The sequence below is a fragment of the Lampris incognitus genome, chromosome 4 (assembly GCF_029633865.1).
Source record: "Lampris incognitus isolate fLamInc1 chromosome 4, fLamInc1.hap2, whole genome shotgun sequence".
Lineage (NCBI taxonomy): Eukaryota > Metazoa > Chordata > Actinopteri > Lampriformes > Lampridae > Lampris > Lampris incognitus.
The window spans coordinates 46,959,180-46,980,842 of NC_079214.1; the positions used below are offsets into that span (position 1 = coordinate 46,959,180).

The following is a 21,663-nucleotide window of genomic DNA, read 5'->3' on the forward strand; positions in this document are numbered from 1 at the left end:
ACAGACATCCTTAATGACGCCATCTTCGATGAGGACCACGACGAGATGGTTATTGTTAAAGACATCGACATGTTCTCCATGTGTGAGCATCACCTTGTTCCCATCTTCGGCAGGGTAAGAAAGACACTTGTACGGAGCCCGGGAGGTGACATGAACTTTTTTTTTTTTAATACAGCGCCTTTTTAGTAAGTCGCACGCGCGCTTTGCTATAGCACACGCCCCCACTGCAGTCACGTGTTCCTGTGCTTGGCGTGGCCAAAAAGGACAATAGAGTCGCAATTCAGCAATCCTCTCGCATTTTATATAGCCACGTAAAACGACATCCATCCATTATCCAAACCGCCTATCCTGCTCTCAGGGTCGCGGGGATGCTGTCCCAGCAGTCACTGGGCGGCAGGCGGGGAGACACCCTGGACAGGCTGCCAGGCCATCACAGGGCATTGTTGGTAAACATCAACAATCAAATTCCCCATCACAAATAGCAACTAAACCCACGCAAGAAGAAAAATGTGTCACAGAAAGACTTTTTAAAGAAGAGAACAAAAGAATCGGAACACAAATATCAGACATGGCACCCCAAATTATAGTTGGACAAATACCAGTGAGTCCAACAGAACAACAGATAAAAGTAATGAAAAAAATAATTAGTGACTAGATAAATGCATTACATACAACCATAACAAGTTCTGAAAGACGTCATTCATCTCCGTCTGGAGATAGTGATGGTCAGTTTAACACGAAGGTTAAGGCTGATCATAAAATAGCAACTATCCACTTTAACAGCAGAAGGCTATATGCCAACTTCCAAAAAAAAAAGAAAGATATATCAAAGACTTTGCTCAGCCCTTAGAAGGGTGTAGACTTTGAGTTGAACGGATACTAATTGATTGCTATGAACAGGAAAAACAAGATTGGATGGTGTGTGGCTTTGTACGTGAATAAAAGCTTTATTTATAAGGTGGTGGAAAGCATGACAACAATGTTTGATGATGTGCCAGACAAAAGAAATCTGTATGGAAAAGAAAAATGTAATTGTGAGCTGTATATATGTATATATATGTATATATGTATATGTATATATGTATATGTATGTATGTATGTATATATGTATGTATGTATGTATGTATGTATGTATGTATGTATGTATGTATGTATGTATATATATATATATATATATATATATAGAGCACCGGTATCTAATATTGAAATATTCAAGGACTGGATGCAAGAAATGTTTGCTAAAACATTTCAAAGGGATATTTTCATATGTGGTAATTTCAATATAGATCTTTTAAATCCAAATAAGCATAAAATGACAGACGAGTTTATCAATACAATGTATATCTTGTATCCAAAAGTCACTAAGACCTAGCAGAATTATGTCACACTGTGCCATGCTAATATATAATATATTCACAAATAAACAGCAGGAAGTCTCTCTCTCTCTCTCTCACTCTCACACACACACACACACACACACTCACAAACAAACAAACACACACACACACACACACACACACACACACAGTAAACACGTGTTTTTCCCATGTGTTAATGAGAATGTGTGTGTGTGTGGTGGTCAGTTGCCTGGTGGTTGTCTAACTCCCCTCTCCCTCCCAGCCCCACTCCCAACCTTGTCATCGTTAGTCTTTCATCCATCCTACAATCTAGTCACCGGCTGTCTACCATCTCCATGTTCCATCACTGTTTCTCACCCCCCCCCCCCCAATCTCTCACCTTACCCTGGTGACTCACCCATCGGCCTCATCGTGCACTTTCCTACCCATTACCCACACCCATTACCCACACCCAGATCCATTACCCAGACCCAGACCCAGACCCATTGCCCAGATCCAGACCCAGGGCCAACACCGGCCGGCTCCTCCGCAGTGCTGGTTGGTGCAGAATAGATGTTTACACGTCATGCCATGAAATCTGTTCACATTGCCAATTCTTTGACTTTGACGAGGAGCGTCACGTATTCTTACTTGCCATCTTATCTTATAAGCTCACAGTGTGTGGTGGAAGATGGGCAGCACAGCAGTGATGCTCTGTTTCATGTCATGACATCAAACTCTTCAGAGACAGGGGAGATAAAGGCTGGGGTTGGGGGGCGTACTGGAAAAAAGAGGAAAAGAGAGATCTGCACTCGCTTGTTGCTGCTGCCCTTTTTCTAGGCTCGTAAACGAATTGCGTCTGACATTTGAGTGGTGCTTGTTGTGTCTTTGTGCGCACGTGTGCGCACATGAATTAGGCCCTCCAGCCATCTGCAGCACTGCCTCTCCAGCTGGTGACTCCACCTCTTCTCCTTCCTCTTTCTCTTTCTCACAACCCCTATCTCCTCTACTTATCCTCTGCTGCTTGTCCATCTCTTCCACCTGCTCTGAACACATCCCTTTGTTTCCCATTCTGTGTGTGTGTGTGTGTGTGTGTGTGTGTGTGTGTGTGTGTGTGTGTGTGTGTGTGTGTGCGTCTCTCTCTCTCTCTTGCTCTCTCCCTCTCCTACGTGTTAGCCAGTAAAAGGGGTAATTGATGGTCTAAGAATCAAATCTAAACAAATCTACGTATTAGATAGATCATCACATGGTTACCCATTTTCCTCAGGGTTGGAGTTGGGGAGGTGTTTTGCATCACAGGAGTTTATGACTCAAACCTACAAACATATGTCCAGTCTTTATTGCCAGTGGCTGTCTATTTCTACGCTGGTGGTATGACGTCAATTCTCACTTCCCCCTTAACTGTCTGGTTTGGATCAGCCATCTCATGGGACCGGGCCAGACTACAGCAGTTATCTGGTCAGCTGAGAAGATCATGAGCTACAACGTGCCCATTTATGCATAGTGTTTATAAAAATCATTGCCATATCTCCTTCTAGTTAATTAAATTGGAAAACTTGATTCAATTAGCTGACTTGATTGCACTGGATGAGCTGAAATGGCAGCATGGTCTTCTGTGGTTATGACCGAATGGATTATAACACTGTGTGTGTCTTATTTCGTGCAGGTTCACATCGGATACCTCCCCAACAAGAGGGTACTGGGCCTCAGCAAACTGGCCAGGTGAGGAAAATGTGCATACAAAATGCTCCATCACCAGCCAAAGATTTTTTTTAAATAAATAATAATGTTTTCCATAGGCATCCTACACTTTTACACAGGGCAATAAAGTACTGGAGTATGAGGAAATGTTGAGACAGGCTGAACTAGATATTAAAGCGGAAGAAATTTTTCCACTGCCTGAATAACGAACTGTCTTAAGTGTTGGCAATGGACAGTCGATCATCCTTGTTGCTGCAAACTTGATCGATAGCATGTTAAGCTATTTCGTCTACTTTCTGGTTGTGTGGTAGATGAGGGCAGCATGTATATGTGTGTAAGTAACAGGTTGTATGTCCTACAGAGAGTCTATGTAAGTGTTGGTGTTGTTTCTACAGGCATTGCATAAACGGGCAACTTTAATGTGTGTTTAAGGTGTGTGTGTGTGTTTGTGTGAGTGAGTGTGTTTAATCTGATTAAAAGGTGTGTGCGTGCATGTGCGCATGCACGTGTGCATGTGTGTGTGTGTGTGTGTGTGTGTGTGTGTGTGTGTCACACTGAAGAATCTGATCCTACTGACCCCAATACCTCAGGCTTATCGCTTTAACACGGCACACTCACCCAGAACTAACCACTCACACACAAGGAGGCGCACACACTCACACACAAATATATACGAAGACAGAGTTACATCTAGCACTAAAACTTCCAAAGCTCTCTTTCTCTCTAACAAAGGAAATAGTAGAAGAGGGAGAGACTGATAGAGCTGATTGATTGAAAGATGTTAAATCACTATACTATTAGATCGTTGCTATTGGTCTCCCTTTATAGTGAGAGGACACATCCCTTTTTCTTTCCAGGAGACCATCCGTCCATCCATTAATCCATCCATTCCCCTTAACCACTTGCTCCTTTTCAGGGTCACAGAGGGCTGCAGCATCATGCTTTGGGCGGATTGTAAATGTGTCACAGGACCAACACACAGACAAACAGCCACACTTCGGTTTAGACCTGTGGTCAATTTAGAGACATTCCCATAAAACACTTTGTTCTAATGTCATAGGTTGAATCATCACAAAACGTCAGTAGATAATGGGGCAGACCATTATTTCCCTTATATACGTGTGTTTTTAAAACTTTGGTGTTTAAACAATAACAGTAAAGCAACTGTTAATGGTGCTATATTTGGTGTGATATTTGTGCAGTGGTAATTGCAAAAAAAAAAAAAAACTCTTGGCTCCCCACTCCCCAGATTTCTGCATGTAAAAACACAGCAAGTGTTTTTGGGGTTGTTTGACTTGGTTTCCTCCGGGTGCTCCGGTTTCCTCCCAAAGTCCAAAGACATGTAGGTCAGGTGAATCGGCCGTACTAAATTACCCCTAGGTATGAATGTGTGTGTGTGTGTGTGTGTGTGTGTGTGTGTGTGTGTGTGTGTGTGTGTGTGTGTGTGTGTGTGTGTGTGTGTGTGTGTGTGGCCTAGGGTAGCAAACTCCTTGAAATGAAAATAAGGCACAGGGGACAGGGACGGGGGTTGAATGGATGGGGCGGCGCGGGTATAACAAATATAATGTGCCTTTCACTACACACACACACATACATACACATATATAATAAGGAATGATTCCTTATTTTAAGGAATGGTTGGCAACCCTAGTGTCAGCCCTGTGTGATGGCCTGGCGGCCTGTCCAGGCTATTTCCCCGCCTGCCGCCCAATGACTGCTGGGATAGGCTCCAGCATCCCCGCGGCCCTGCGAGCAGGTTAAACGGTTTGGATAATGGATGGATGGATGCTTGCCTGAAAAATAAACAAGCGAATTCGTGCGACATCACAGCAAGCCTCTTTGATTACACCATTGCTGTTGCTACACCCAGACTCTGACAGCCAAGTTACAGTGATGGGAATTCCGGCTCTTTTTACTGCGCCAGATTAAATATTGTAGGTTTAACACAAGGAAATAGGTCTCCAGTTCACTCCATGCAGTCTTTAGTGCTCAAAACGTAGTGTGCCATTTGATTCAAAATTTTTAAAAAATGGTTTGAAATACTTTGGCGGGTCATAATCTTATCATGTTATGTTGTACCACAAAAATAATGTCCATACATCACCAGACGCAGCACTCAGAATTAATAATCTTCCAGCTTTTTTTTAATCCTGGTCACAACTGTCTACACATCCAGAGACCCTGCCTCCAACCAATCAGCACAGAGAGGGAGAAACACACACACACACACACACACACACACACACACACACACACACACACACACACACACACACACACACACACACACTTTCCCACTTTTGCACACAAAGTCCCATTCAAGTGATTGACTGGAGTGAGGATTTTGCTTATCAGTGTTCATTTCAAATGAAAGCCACGGGAAATTCTTGATGTCTTTGAAATATTTTTATCTTTTTTTTTACAGCTGAAACACATTTTCTTTCCGTCACACAGACACATCTGTCCACCTGTTATTCATCCATTCCCTCCCTCCCCTGACATTTCCTGGAGCAGGTTGCATCACCAGCCAGGGTCATGTTTGTCAGAAGTGGATGAGCTCAGAAAAGAGCAACAATTCAAAGGTCAAGACCGGGTTATGTGGAAATTAGGGTTCGTCTCGCCCTTCTAGAACAATAATCCCTCAGGGTCGCATTGTATTCCTGTTGGTCATATTAGGAAGTTGTAGGCAACAGCTTTCCATTGGTTGTAGCTGTTGTCCAACAGCCAATTAGGAGCGTAGCAATGGTCACATGATAAATGAGTCAAGTCAAGTCAAGTCAATTTTATTTGTATAGCCCAATATCACGAGTGACCCAGACTTCTCCACAGACCCTACAGAAAGACGCTGTACTAAAGATAGACCTAGAGAGAGGAAGATAGATGCTTTGCTTGGATGGATCTGTGGTGGATTGCCTTTTTTTCTTAAGTGTGATGTTTGCAGGTATGGCTTACCTGCTGGTATGTTAGATGATTTGGTCTAACAGTACACAATGCAGCACACCAACCCTCTGCCATCCCTCAACTAGGCACGCTGGTGGGCAGATAGGGTCGGGGGGCAGCATACAGCCACAGCCCATGGATAGGGTGCATGGCACAGATTGACACAAAATAATCGACTTTGTGAAATATCAGCTGAGATAATGATGGCAATAGATTGTTCTGGGCTGCCCCTACCCCAAACCTGTACTGAACAAGCTCCCAAGTTTTATTCACCACATTCGCTGAAGCAATAGTGGTGTGCATGAGAGTGCATGGATTTCACTATTTGTGATGCTCTCTATATAGTAGTTTTAGGGGCTGCAATGAAGGGTTTGAGAAGAAATGTAATTACTGAGCTGTGTCTCAGCAAGATATATATCTGTGAACGGATATATACCAAGTCCAGTTGCACTTGATTCAACTCCTTTGGATAACCATGACCTGGATGAATGAGAACATTCACAGACATTTCTCAGCAAGAGCAAGTATTTAAGAAGGAAATAAACGTGAAACCATCAATTCTACTAAAGCATTAATTCTGTTGCTGACTTGCATATTTTCAAATCCTCACATGAACTTTATTCATACAGTTAAGTGAACATTTTCTGTGAATGTACATTCAAGGCCTCAGGGGTTTCACTACTAAAACACCTTCATAGTAGCAGAACAAATACAATAAGTCAAAAGTCTTGTTGTACCTGTTGGGGCAAATAACTTTTAGGTAACATGTAACAGTTAAGATTGCACAATGATTACACTGGGAAGCGATGGGGGAAATGAACTGAATTTTCTGTGGTAATCAGAAAATTATCTCCGGCACATTATTTTATTTGCTATCGAATAGATATAAACCACTGTAAGGAATGACGGGATAAATTCAAGAAACAAATAAGGAGAGCTCAAGGAGACAGCGAACAGATCAATATAAAAGGTATTTTGATTGTTAAGTTACATTTCATGACTATGCACTGGTATTTAGCGACCATTAGCAACTACTCTACATATTTTACAATAGATTTAGGCGTCTGTTCGACCATTCTTACTGGACCCATGGGGATGGACACCACTCTGTTGTCGCCAACTAAATAGTGACATGCTTTGCTTTTGGGCTTGCACATTTCTTAAGTTTATCATCAAACAAAGTTGACTGTGCCAATTTGTTTTCAATTGAGATGACTGCTAATTGGGTCAAGCAGTCGTTGTCCATACTTGATAGAAGGTATGTCAACTTCAAGCTTCCCTCTCAAGAGTTACACTGAGGTGGTACTTTACATCCTACCTGCTGTCTTTCATCCACATAGACAGTTTTTCTCTCATTCTTTCACACACTTTCTCCTTTTCCCTCTTTCTTTTCCTGTTCTGTGCCCCTGACAATGTCTTTTGAGCATTCTCCATCTCGACTCCTTCTCTATGTCATGATAAGTTGACAGCTTAGATCACCGGGTGTCCCAAAGCCTCGCTCTCTAGTATCTCTTATGACAACATTTTAACTCTCATCATTGCTACACTCATTAGACCACAACCGTAATGAATAAGTAGCCTGTCTTGTCCGTGGGATCTGTCTAGACCTGGCTGTAACTTCAGAAATATGTCTATAACACATCATGTACCTATTTTAGATGACAAAACAAAGACACATTTTTGTAACTTCAGTATATATATATATATATATATATATATATATATATATATATATCAATGCGGATACAGGAAAAAAGATTTTAATACATTGCAGTACAGGCCCGTACTGCAATGTATTAAAACTTTTTTTCTTGTATCTGTGTTGATATTCCGCTCCTCATTAGTTGAGCACTTTTAACACCATTCACGGTTTCAGAAAAAAACGCTATAGACACACACACACACACACACACACACACACACACACACACACACACACACACACACATATATATATATATATAAGCTTAGTACAAAAAGTAAGAAAATTTGTGTTTGGTAGATTATTTCTTTGTTGTAACAATGCTTGTGGCAATAAATCTTATATCAGGCACCTGATTGTCAGCACCTGGGGTACCAGAAGCTCAAAACAAGAGTCAATAGAAACAGCAAAATAAGCTGTTTGGCATTGGCAGAGAAGATTTGGCAAATTTTTTATGGGCACAACCAACATACTCAGCTCTGCTGCTCATCCCACAAATGCAAATTCCTTACAAATGTGGCCCCATTTAAAAGGGAAATAAACAGGCTTTCCAATGGTGTAAGATATATTGCTGAGAAGCATTGTTACAACAAAGAAATAATCTACCAAACACACATTTCCTTACTTATTGTGCTAAGTGTATCTACACATACACACACACACACACACACACACACACACACACACACACACACACACACACACACACACACACACACACACACATATATATATATATATATACACTACCGTTCAAAAGTTTGGGATCACATTGAAATGTCCATATTTTTGAAGGAAAAGCACTGTACTTTTCAATGAAGATAACTTTAAACTAGTCTTAACTTTAAAGAAATACACTCTATACATTGCTAATGTGGTAAATGACTATTCTAGCTGCAAATGTCTGGTTTTTGGTGCAATATCTACATAGGTGTATAGAGGCCCATTTCAAGCAACTATCACTCCAGTGTTCTAATGGTACAATGTGTTTGCTCATTGGCTCAGAAGGCTAATTGATGATTAGAAAACCCTTGTGCAATCATGTTCACACATCTGAAAACAGTTTAGCTCGTTACAGAAGCTACAAAACTGACCTTCCTTTGAGCAGATTGAGTTTCTGGAGCATCACATTTGTGGGGTCAATTAAACGCTCAAAATGGCCAGAAAAAGAGAACTTTCATCTGAAACTCGACAGTCTATTCTTGTTCTTAGAAATGAAGGCTATTCCATGCGAGAAATTGCTAAGAAATTGAAGATTTCCTACACCGGTGTGTACTACTCCCTTCAGAGGACAGCACAAACAGGCTCTAACCAGAGTAGAAAAAGAAGTGGGAGGCCGCGTTGCACAACTGAGCAAGAAGATAAGTACATTAGAGTCTCTAGTTTGAGAAACAGACGCCTCACAGGTCCCCAACTGGCATCTTCATTAAATAGTACCCGCAAAACACCAGTGTCAACATCTACAGTGAAGAGGCGGCTGCGGGATTCTGGGCTTCAGGGCAGAGTGGCAAAGAAAAAGCCATATCTGAGACTGACCAATAAAAGAAAAAGATTAAGATGGGCAAAAGAACACAGGCATTGGACAGAGGAAGACTGGAAAAAAGTGTTGTGGACGGATGAATCCAAGTTTGAGGTGTTTGGATCACAAAGAAGAACGTTTGTGAGACGCAGAACAAATGAAAAGATGCTGGAAGAATGCCTGACGCCATCTGTTAAGCATGGTGGAGGTAATGTGATGGTCTGGGGTTGCTTTGGTGCTGGTAAGGTGGGAGATTTGTACAGGGTAAAAGGGATTCTGAATAAGGAAGGCTATCACTCCATTTTGCAAGGCCATGCCATACCCAGTGGACAGCGCTTGATTGGAGCCAATTTCATCCTACAACAGGACAATGACCCTAAACACACCTCCAAATTGTGCAAGAACTATTTAGAGCAGAAGCAGGCAGCTGGTATTCTATCGGTAATGGAGTGGCCAGCGCAGTCACCAGATCTGAACCCCATTGAGCTGTTGTGGGAGCAGCTTGACCGTATGGTACGCCAGAAGTGCCCATCCAACCAATCCAACTTGTGGGAGCTGCTTCTGGAAGCGTGGGGTGCAATTTCTCCAGATTACCTCAACAAATTAACAGCTAGAATGCCAAAGGTCTGCAATGCTGTAATTGCTGCAAATGGAGGATTCTTTGACGAAAGCAAAGTTTGATGTAAAAAAAATCTTATTTCAAATACAAATCATTATTTCTAACCTTGTCAATGTCTTGACTCTATTTTCTATTCATTTCACAACATATGGTGGTGAATAAGTGTGACTTTTCATGGAAAACACAAAATTGTTTGGGTGATCCCAAACTTTTGAACGGTAGTGTATATATATAACTTTTTTTAACGACACACTCAATGGTAGGGAAAGTGGTCAACAAATTAAGGAGCAAAATAATCCAGTGAGTCAAGTAAATTCTTTATGAGACAGTACAAACCTGTTTCATGGCATAAGCAATCATCAACTTCGGCTGGCAGTAAAGCTACTGACAGCTGATGATATCTTATGATATGAAACAGGCTTGTACTGTCTCATAAAGAATTTACTCAACTCACTGGATATATATACATATATACACTCACCGGCCACTTTATTAGGCACACCCGTCCAACTGCTCATTTAACGCAAATTTCTAATCAGCCAATCACATGGCAGCAACTCAATGCATTTAGGCATGTAGACATGGTCAAGACGATCTGCTGCAGTTCAAACCGAGCATCAGAATGGGGGAGAAAGGTGATTTAAGTGACTTTGAACGTGGCATAGTTGTTGGTGCCAGATGGGCTGGTCTGAGTATTTCAGAAACTGCTGATCTACTGGGATTTTCACGCACAACCATCTCTAGGGTTTACAGAGAATGGTCCGAAAAAGAGAAAATATCCAGTGAGCGGCAGTTCTGTGGGCGAAAATGCCTTGTTGATGCCAGAGGTCAGAGGAGAATGGCCAGGCTGGTTCGAGCTGACAGAAAGGCAACAGTAACTCAAATAACCACTCATTACAACCGAGGTATGCAGAAGAGCATCTCTGAACGCACAACACGTCGAACCTTGAGGCAGATGGGCTACAGCAGCAGAAGACCACACCGGGTGCCACTCCTGTCAGCTAAGAACAGCAAACTGAGGCTACAATTCGCACAGGCTCACCAAAATTGGACAATAGAAGATTGGAAAAACGTTGCCTGGTCTGATGAGTCTCGATTTCTGCTGCGACATTCGGATGGTAGGGTCAGAATTTGGCGTCAACAACATGAAAGCATGGATCCATCCTGCCTTGTATCAATGGTTCAGGCTGGTGGTGGTGGTGTAATGGTGTGGGGGATATTTTCTTGGCACACTTTGGGCCCCTTAGTACCAATTGAGCATCGTGTCAACGCCACAGCCTACCTGAGTATTGTTGCTGACCATGTCCATCCCTTTATGACCACAATGTTCCCATCTTCTGATGGCTACTTCCAGCAGGATAACGCGCCATGTCATAAAGCTCGAATCATCTCAGACTGGTTTCTTGAACATGACAATGAGTTCACTGTACTCAAATGGCCTCCACAGTCACCAGATCTCAATCCAATAGAGCACCTTTGGGATGTGGTGGACCGGGAGATTCGCATCATGGATGTGCAGCCGACAAATCTGCAGCAACTGCGTGATGCTATCATGTCAATATGGACCAAACTCTCTGAGGAATGTTTCCAGTACCTTGTTGAATCTATGCCACGAAGGATTAAGGCAGTTGTGAAGGCAAAAGGGTGTCCAACCCGGCACTAGCAAGGTGTACCTAATAAAGTGGCCCTTGAGTGTATATATATTGCTGGTTGTCCATCGTGCCCGATGATGACCATCTTCTTCTATTTGTGGGTCCTTTGAGGACTCAGATAGCAGAAGATACCTGCGCAGAGATGGTTTTTAAAGTGGCATGGGGGGTGCGCTTCTCCCAACGCCACATGACTTGATTGTAGAGGAGATGGTTCCGATGGCAAGGGGGATCCCTAGGAGACCGGCACCTCCACACAACTGCAGGGGGCTGCCGGAAATCCAGTTTTTTGGAAACCACCTCGAAGCGTGCCGCCACAGCTTGCTTTTCTGTTGGGGTAAGCTCCCTTAGCCTTATGTCTTCCAGACTCACCCACAAGGCAGCGGGGCAGTGGTTGATAGGTGCCAGGGTGTGTCCACCAGGGTGGGCCTGCACACCATATCTCTGGGGCCCACTGCTGCTCCGAGATCCCCTGCCAAGTTAGCCTGGGGCCGCAAGACCCCAGTTACCATGTGTGGCCACGGGGAGGTCTGGCAGGAGTCTTGGTGAAGGAGAGGCTATGTACTGGCAAGGGAAGGGTTACACGCTAGGATGCTTCCCTATTCGCCACAAAGGCTAGCCAGCGGCAGCAAGCTAAGGGCAGGAAGGACACAAGCGGGTTGGAAGAACACGTGCACCTTCCCTCCAACTACACACTGCTGCACTAGACGCATCACAACACTCTGTGTGTATGTACACACACACACATATATGTGTATATATATACACATATACACACACACACACACACATACATATATACACATACATATACATACATACATACATATATATAGGGATTTTTATACAGAAACCATCAATGGTGTTGGTAAGAGTGCTCAACAAATTAGAAGTGGAATATTAAGCTATACAATATCCATCCATCCATTATCCAAACCGCTTATCCTACACAGAGTTGCAGGGATGCTTGAGCCTATCCCAGCAGTCATTGGGCGGCAGGCGGTGAGACACCCTAGACAGGCTGCCAGGCCATCACAGGGCCGATTTATAATATAAGATCTTAATGTAGTATGTGTGTGTGTGTGTATATATACACACACACACACACACACACACACACACACACACACACACACACACACACACACACACACACACATACACACACATATCTACTACTTCTACTTTTGGCTGCTCCCGTTAGGGGTCGCCACAGCGGATCATCCGTTTCCATTTCTTCCTGTCTTCTGCGTCTTCCTCTGTCACACCAGCCACCTGCATGTCTTCCCTCACCACATCCATAAACCTCCTCTTTGGCCTTCCTCTTCTCCTCTCCCCTGGCAGCTCCATATTCAGCATCCTTCTCCCAATATACTCAGCATCTCTCCTCCACACATTTCCAAGCCATCTCAATCTTGCCTCTCTTGCTTTGTCTCCAAACCGTCCAACCTGAGCGGTCCCTCTAATATAATCATTCCTAATCCTGTCCTTCTTCGTTACTCCCAGTGAAAATCTTAGCATCTTCAACTCTGCCACCTCCAGCTCCGCCTCCTGTCTTTTCGTCAGTGCCACTGTCTCCAAACCATATAACATAGCTGGTCTCACAACCATCTTGTAAACTTTCCCTTTAACTCTTGCTGGTACCCTTCTGTAGCAAATCACTCCTGACACTCTTCTCCACCCACTCTCTTTTTCACCTCTCTACTGCACTCCCCATTACTTTGGACAGTTGACCCCAAGTATTTAAACTCAAATGCCTTTGTCACCTCCACTCCTTGCATCTTGACCATTCCACTGTCCTCTCTCTCATTCACGCATAGGTATTCCGTCTTGCTCCTACTGACTTTCATTCCTCTTCTCTCCAGTGCATACCTCCACCTCTCCAGGCTCTCCTCAACCTGCACCCTACTCTCGCTACAGATCACAATGTCATCCGCGAACATCATCGTCCATGGAGACTCCTGCCTGATCTTGTCCGTCAACCTGTCCATCACCATTGCAAACAAGAAAGGGCTCAGAGCCGATCCTTGATGTAATCCGACCTCCACCTTGAACCCATCTGTCATTCCAACCGCACACCTCACCATTGTCACACTTCCCTCATATGTATCCTGCACCACTCCTACATACTTCTCTACAACTCCTGACTTCCTCATACAATACCACACCTCCTCTCTCGGCACTCTGTCATAAGCTTTCTCTAAATCTACAAAGACACAATGCAACTCTTTCTGGCCTTCTCTATACTTCTCAATCAACATTCTCAAAGCCAACATCGCATCTGTGGTGCTCTTTCGTGGCATGAAACCATACTGCTGCTCGCTGATCGTCACCTCTCCTCTTAACCTAGCTTCTATTACTCTTTCCCAAATCTTCATGCTGTGGCTGATCAACTTTATACCTCTGTAGTTGTTACAGTTCTGCACATCGCCCTTGTTCTTGAAAATCGGTACCAGTATGCTTCTTCTCCACTCCTCAGGCATCCTCTCACTTTCCAGGATTGTGTTAAACAATCTAGTTAAAAACTCCACTGCCATCTCTCCTAAACATCTCCATGCCTCCACAGGTATGTCATCAGGACCAACTGCCTTTCCACTCTTCATCCTCTTCATAGCTGCCCTCACTTCCTCCTTGTTAATCCACTGAACTTCCTGATTCACTATCCCTACATCATCCAACCTTCTCTCTCTCTCATTTTCTTCATTCATCAGCCCCTCAAAGTACTCCTTCCACCTTCTCAGCACACTCTCCTCGCTTGTCAGCACATTTCCATCTCTATCCTTGATCGCCCTAACTTGCTGCACATCCTTTGCAGCTTGGTCCCTCTGTCTAGCCAATCGGTAAAAGTCCTTTTCTCCTTCCTTAGTGTCTAACCTGTCATACAACTCACCATACGCCTTTTCCTTTGCCTTTGCCACCTCTCTCTTTGCTTTACACTGCATCTCCTTGTACTCCTGTCTACTTTCTTCATCTCTCTTACTATCCCACTTCTTCTTTGCCAACCTTTTCCTCTGTATAATTTGCTGTACTTCCTCATTCCACCACCAAGTCTCCTTGTCTTCCTTCCTCTGTCCTGATGACACACCAATTACCTTCCTAGCTGTCTCCCTCACTATTTCTGCAGTGGTTGTCCAGCCATCTGGCAACTCTTCACTACCACCCAGTGCCTGTCCTAACTCCTGCCTGAACTCCACACAACAGTCTTTCTTCTTCAACTTCCACCATTTGATCTTCGGCTGTGTCTTCACTCGCTTCCTCTTCTTGGTCTCCAAAGTCATCCTACAGACCACCATCCGATGCTGCCTAGCTACGTTCTCCCCTGTCACCACCTTGCAGTCTCCAATCCCTTTTAGATGGCGCCTTCTACATAAGATATAGTCCACCTGTGTGCACTTTCCTCCACTCTTGTACGTCACCCTGTGTTCCTCCCTCTTCTTGAAATATGTATTCACCACAGTCATTTCCATCCTTTTCGCAAAATCGACCACCATCTGTCCTTCCACATTTCTCTTCTTGACTCCATACCTTCCCATCACCTCCTCATCACCTCTGTTCCCTTCGCCAACTTGTCCATTGAAGTCGGCTCCAATCACCACTCTCTCCTCCTTGGGTGCCCTCTCCACCATGTCGTCCAACTCACTCCAGAATTCTTCTTTTTCATCCATCTCACACCCAACTTGCGGGGCATATGCGCTGATAACATTCAGCAATAAACCTTCAATTTCCAGCTTCATACTCATCACTCTGTCTGACACTCTCTTCACCTCCAGCACGCTCTTGACATACTCTTCCTTCAGAATTACCCCTACCCCATTACTCCTCCCATTCACACCATGGTAGAAGAGTTTGAACCCACCTCCGATACTCCTGGCCTTACTCCCCTTCCACCTGGTCTCTTGCACACACAGTATGCCTACCTTTCTTCTTTCCATCATGTCAGCCAGCTCTCTCCCTTTACCAGTCATAGTGCCAACATTCAAAGTTCCAACTCTCACCTCCACATGCCTACCTACCCTTCCTCCTCTCTAGCTGCCTCTGGACATGCTTTCCCCCTCTCCTTCTCCTTCGCCCAACAGTAGCATAGTTTCCACCGACACCCTGCTGGTTAACAGTACCGGTGGTGGTCGTTGGTAACCCGGGCCTCAACCGATCCAGTATGTAAGTCTTATTTATGATCCGCATATTTGATTTGGCAAAGATTTTACGCCGGATGCCCTTCCTGACGCAACCCTCCCCATTTGTCCGGGCTTGGGACCGGCACTAAGGATGCACTGGCTTGTGCATCCTCAGTGGCTGGGTTATACACACACACACACACACACACACACACACACACACACACACACATATATATATATATATATATATATATATATATACACTACCGTTCAAAAGTTTGGGATCACCCAAACAATTTCGTGTTTTCCATGAAAAGTCACACTTATTCACCACCATATGTTGTGAAATGAATAGAAAATAGAGTCAAGACATTGACAAGGTTAGAAATAATGATTTGTATTTGAAATAAGATTTTTTTTACATCAAACTTTGCTTTCGTCAAAGAATCCTCCATTTGCAGCAATTACAGCATTGCAGACCTTTGGCATTCTAGCTGTTAATTTGTTGAGGTAATCTGGAGAAATTGCACCCCACGCTTCCAGAAGCAGCTCCCACAAGTTGGATTGGTTGGATGGGCACTTCTTTGAGCAGATTGAGTTTCTGGAGCATCACATTTGTGGGGTCAATTAAACGCTCAAAATGGCCAGAAAAAGAGAACTTTCATCTGAAACTCGACAGTCTATTCTTGTTCTTAGAAATGAAGGCTAACAGGTACTATTTAATGAAGATGCCAGTTGGGGACCTGTGAGGCGTCTGTTTCTCAAACTAGAAACTCTAATGTACTTATCTTCTTGCTCAGTTGTGCAACGCGGCCTCCCACTTCTTTTTCTACTCTGGTTAGAGCCTGTTTGTGCTGTCCTCTGAAGGGAGTAGTACACACCGGTGTAGGAAATCTTCAATTTCTTAGCAATTTCTCGCATGGAATAGCCTTCATTTCTAAGAACAAGAATAGACTGTCGAGTTTCAGATGAAAGTTCTCTTTTTCTGGCCATTTTGAGCGTTTAATTGACCCCACAAATGTGATGCTCCAGAAACTCAATCTGCTCAAAGAAGTGCCCATCCAACCAATCCAACTTGTGGGAGCTGCTTCTGGAAGCGTGGGGTGCAATTTCTCCAGATTACCTCAACAAATTAACAGCTAGAATGCCAAAGGTCTGCAATGCTGTAATTGCTGCAAATGGAGGATTCTTTGACGAAAGCAAAGTTTGATGTAAAAAAAATCTTATTTCAAATACAAATCATTATTTCTAACCTTGTCAATGTCTTGACTCTATTTTCTATTCATTTCACAACATATGGTGGTGAATAAGTGTGACTTTTCATGGAAAACACGAAATTGTTTGGGTGATCCCAAACTTTTGAACGGTAGTGTATATATATATGATGATTGCTTATGGCATAAAACAGGTTTGTACTGTCTCATAAAGAATTTACTTGACTCACTGGATTATTTCGCTCCTTATTTGTTGAGCACTTTCCCTGCCATTAAGTGTTTCTTTTAACAGTTTTTTCTTTTTCCTCTTCGCGTAGTGCCCCTATGCGTTGCATGTGTTGCATAACCTCTTTTTATGCCTCTGCACCTAATGAACTGATCATGACAGCAAAAGTACATACTTCAGAACAATTGAATTAAAAAAAAACATGTTAACAACAGTGTTAACAACAGTGTAGACAAGAAAGTCTGCAGCTGAACACGACAAAGCATGCCACCAATCCTGGCATCCCCATTGCCAAGATAAACATGAGTCTGACAGGGTTTGAATCTCAAGTTTTTCAGGTGAAAAAATTCAGGTGAAAATTTTTTCACAATAAATTTCGGCACGATTGGTATATAAGTAATTAAAATGCCTTGTTATTTAGGAACAATTATGAAATAAGTGAATTTTGATGTGAAAATACCAAACAGGTTTGTTTCATGCGGTCTATTTCTATTTATTTCTATTTTTCTTATTTCTATTTATTTCTATTTTCTTGTTATCTTGTATCTTGTTAATCTTTCTTTGCTAAAGTGTGAGCGTCTGTATTAGGACCCAATTTCCCCTTGGGGATGAATAAAGTTTTTCTGATTCTGATTATTTCTGATTATGTCATGCGATTAGAAGCTGCTTTGGCGATGACTTGACATTGTGCCCAGGTCATATTCACACAAACCAGTGTTCAGCAGCACAGAGAGCAGTAGAACATGTCTCAGAAGAGCTTGTTCTGTTGCCTCTATTTGTTCAAGTGTAGGCCACAGTCATTAACCTGTAATTAATCAGTCCTAAATGCATTGTGGGCTTTTGGCATTAGTCGGTGTGATGGCTGAGTTTACATGGTCATGATAATTGGATGGTACTGGCCCTGACCTCAGTGATAAGCCCTTTACAAGCGGTGCACATACTCTTAAACACCTCTTTAGCTTTATTTCCCACCTGATCCATTCACTATTACCCCGTCACAAAACTCTTAACCATGGCAATGCCAGAGTCTTTATCACACTGCAACACACACACACACGTCCATGCAAACTCTCTCTGACATTCACCTGGACACACCCGAATGCAAAATCATACCCACTTACATACCCACACCCTAGCTGACTGAATTGTTCACTTCTATTACCTGTTCAAAGATTTCAATAGAAAATCGTTGAACTGAACTGTATGAGAGAGAGAGAGAGAGAGAGAGAGAGAGAGAGAGAGAGAGAGAGAGAGAGAGAGAGAGAGAGAGAGAGAGAGAGAGAGAGAGAGAGAGAGGAAGAAACGGAAGAAAAGAGTCATGATCTCTTTCCTCCTCCTCTTCTCTTTCCCTTCCATGGAATGTTCAGCTTTCTTCATCACGTTCTAATATTTTCGGTTACAGTACATTAGCTATAAAGTACATGATTAATGGGTTATTTCTCACTCCTCTCTCCCTCAGGATTGTTGAAGTCTACAGCCGTCGACTTCAAGGTAACCGTGAACATTTTGATGTTCATATTATGCCCTGCACAAAAAGGCCAAAAAAAGAAGAAAAGGAAATCACATTTTCATTGATATATTTTAGGTTTTAGGACAGTTTTTGCACAATATATTCTATTCAATTTTCTACTTCATGGATGAAATTATGCAACAACCTTGATGTTATTATTATACTTTTTCTGACTAAAGGGTCATTCCATACTGTCGACTTCAATCACGTCCCAGGTTGATTTTTTTTTTTTTCTGGCTGCGTTCACAGTTCAAGAGCGGCTGACTAAACAAATCGCCGTGGCAATCACCGAAGCTTTGCAGCCCGCTGGGGTTGGCGTCGTTATTGAGGCAACGTACGTCTACCGACGAGAATACACCAACACACACACACACACACACACCATATGGCTCCACATCTTATTTCTTTTTTCCCTTCCCTTTCCTGTCTCCAGTCACATGTGTATGGTGATGCGTGGGGTTCAGAAGATGAACAGCAAGACTGTGACCAGCACCATGCTCGGGGTTTTTCGTGAGGACCCCAAGACACGTGACGAGTTCCTCACCCTCATCAGGAGCTGAAAAGGGGTCACAGGCCTTCCTGCTGACCTTCCATCCCTCTCCCCATCTCTCTCTCTCTCTCTTCCTCTCTCTCGCTCTCTCTTTCTCTCTCTCGCTGTCTTCCTCTGTCTGTCTCTCACTCTCTCTCTCTGTTTCTCACTCTCTGTATCGCTCTGTCTTTCTCACGCTGTCTCTCTCTTACTCTGTCTCTCTCTGTCTCTTTGTCTTTCTCTCTCTGTCTGTCTCTGTCTCTCCCTGGCAGATGGGGTGTTACCCCATCTTTGCTGGCCAGCTGCCGTATAACCTGTATGTATGTCGATGTGCATTTATTTCTGTGTGTGTGTGAGTGTGTGTGTTTGAGTATGTGTGTGCGTATGTTTCTTGTTTTGTTTTCATCTCTTAGTCACAGAGGTGTTTGTTAGCCTTTTTCTATAACTGATCACACACAGTGATTGTAGGTCAAGACCACTTTTAGTCTGAGTCTATGGTCTGCTTCAGAAGAGGGATCTTTCATCACCACAGTAACTGATGTGAGCAGAGTTTGGCAAGGTCTGTGTTGACTCACAGGTTGTTTGCTTTTGTGGATGGGACAGACTTTGTCCTGTGGACCCTGTGTCCTCTACTGTCCTGTTTGCACTTTAATCAAACAGCAATCCCATTCATTAATATGGAAAATCCACACATCTTAATTAGTTTCATAGCAGAACAACAGCAAAGCTCTGTAAAGAGGTGTAAATGAGATCATATCCAACCCAACCTGCCCAACCTGCTCTTTACAGATAGGAGACAGAGACCACGTTCCCCCATGTAAAAATATGAATACGTGTGCTGTTTGTGATGGGTATTGGCAACCAATCATGTGTGCTTAAAAAACATTATCATCCAGCCACTCATAAAAAAACCAAGAAAAACACAAACCCTTGCTCATTCTCTGCACTATCTTGTCTTAAACCATTGAGCTGTGATGGTGGCCTGCAAGTAGCCGCGTGCTGTTTGCCTCTGGTGTTTTAAGTGATGTGAGGTGATGTACTGTGTCGATCTGTTTCCATGGGTATTGTAATTTTGACCGAGTCCTCCATATGTTTACTGGCTGCAGAGGCAGATTACCACATTGTCCTCAGCATTTGCATTTTAAAAAGTCAAGGTTGCAAGCAGCAGTCTTTAAATGCTGTCAACCACTGGCTAGGCCTCCTCAGGCTGTGGGCAGAAGCAACAAGGAGGCACATTATTGTGCCGCATCGATTCAATTCATCACGTTGTTAGGGAGGCAAAAACCATTTGAAAGTTGTGATGCTTTTCGGAAACTGCAGCCTTTTAATGCTTTCAACTATATTTTTTACGCCTGGTCACAGAATAAACGAAGCATTGCTACACGTTAAAGCTGTGGTCTCCATCAGAAGGCTAAATACATATACATATGTATATGCAGGTTTTCATACTACCTAATCCCTATGCCAGCTGATCTTACAAATTACCTTCACCAGAGATGGGTGATTACTAGTTTTTGATATCTGCTGGTGTTGTATTTAGTTGGAATGACAACCTGAGTGGGTTCTTGGTTTGATTCTAGCCCACCTGAGTGGTGTTTGTATGTTCTCTCAATGTTTGCGTGGGTTTCCTATGGGTACTCCGGTTTCCTCTCACAGTCCAAAAACAACATGTTAGGTGACCTGGAGACTCAAAATTGTCCATAGGTGTGAATGGTGTGTGTGTGTGTGCGTGCCCTGTGACTGACTGGCAACCTGTCCAGGGTGTCTCCATGCCTTTTGCCCAGTGCCTGCTGGGATAGACTCCTGCCCCCTCCCCTGTCACCATGAATGGATTACGTGAGAAGAGATGGATGGATGGATGGATGGATGGATGGATGGATGGATGGATGGATGGATGGATCAATGGATGGATGGATGGACAACCTGCATACAAGGCTCTCTATAGCTCATGGTTGGAGACCATTGTGTTATGACATAACCTTGCTTATCTTGTGTTGCTGGGGTACGGGGAAACTTAACTAAAACATGAAATTTCCAAAATATACTTGGGGATTCAGTGGTTTTGTTACTCAGTAGGGAAATCTGGACCATTGTCAAAATAGAATGCGTATAAATTGAGTCTTTGGAATCTGTGTTTGGTTACATGTATGTGTTTGTGTGAGTGCACACTAGTTGTATTTTTGTGTGCTTTTCTGTCAAGATTCTCCCTCCAAGGAACAGCCATGGTGGTTGGTCAATGTCTACAATAAACTGCACTTTAGACAGTCCTACATTCCATACACACATATCATCTGTGTCCTGGAAATCCTTGAAAGCTGTTATATCGGTCAGGAAGTAACAGCACAGACTTTGTACTCACAATGTTGCGGGTTACAATTCCAAATTACTGTACCTTACATGTCATCATAGCACACTGTCTCCTATTTCTTCTGTAATTCTCTCTATTAGGCAGGGTTGTTGTCGATATAACCTTTAAAACAACTGTAAGCAGATTACATCAACCTCCTTCAGCCACAGAAGGACTCACATGCCATTTTGTCTGTCAAAGGACTCAAACTGATGTAGGGATCCTGGCATGCTGGGAAGAAGATGGTGGCAG

The 21,663-nt window shown here is 43.2% G+C and overlaps 1 protein-coding gene across 1 annotated transcript in view; it reads left to right on the top strand.

Annotated features, from left to right (window-relative positions):
- The window catches only part of gch1 (GTP cyclohydrolase 1), a 32,169-nt gene extending 11,211 nt beyond the window's left edge, over positions 1-20,958 (top strand). The window contains exons 2-6 of the mRNA XM_056278623.1: positions 5-114; positions 3,004-3,059; positions 18,485-18,516; positions 18,785-18,869; positions 18,969-20,958. Coding sequence (XP_056134598.1) covers positions 5-114; positions 3,004-3,059; positions 18,485-18,516; positions 18,785-18,869; positions 18,969-19,095 — 410 coding nt within the window. The 3' untranslated portion in view covers positions 19,096-20,958. The remainder of the gene's footprint in view (positions 1-4; positions 115-3,003; positions 3,060-18,484; positions 18,517-18,784; positions 18,870-18,968) is intronic.
- Positions 20,959-21,663: the final 705 nt, after the last annotated feature.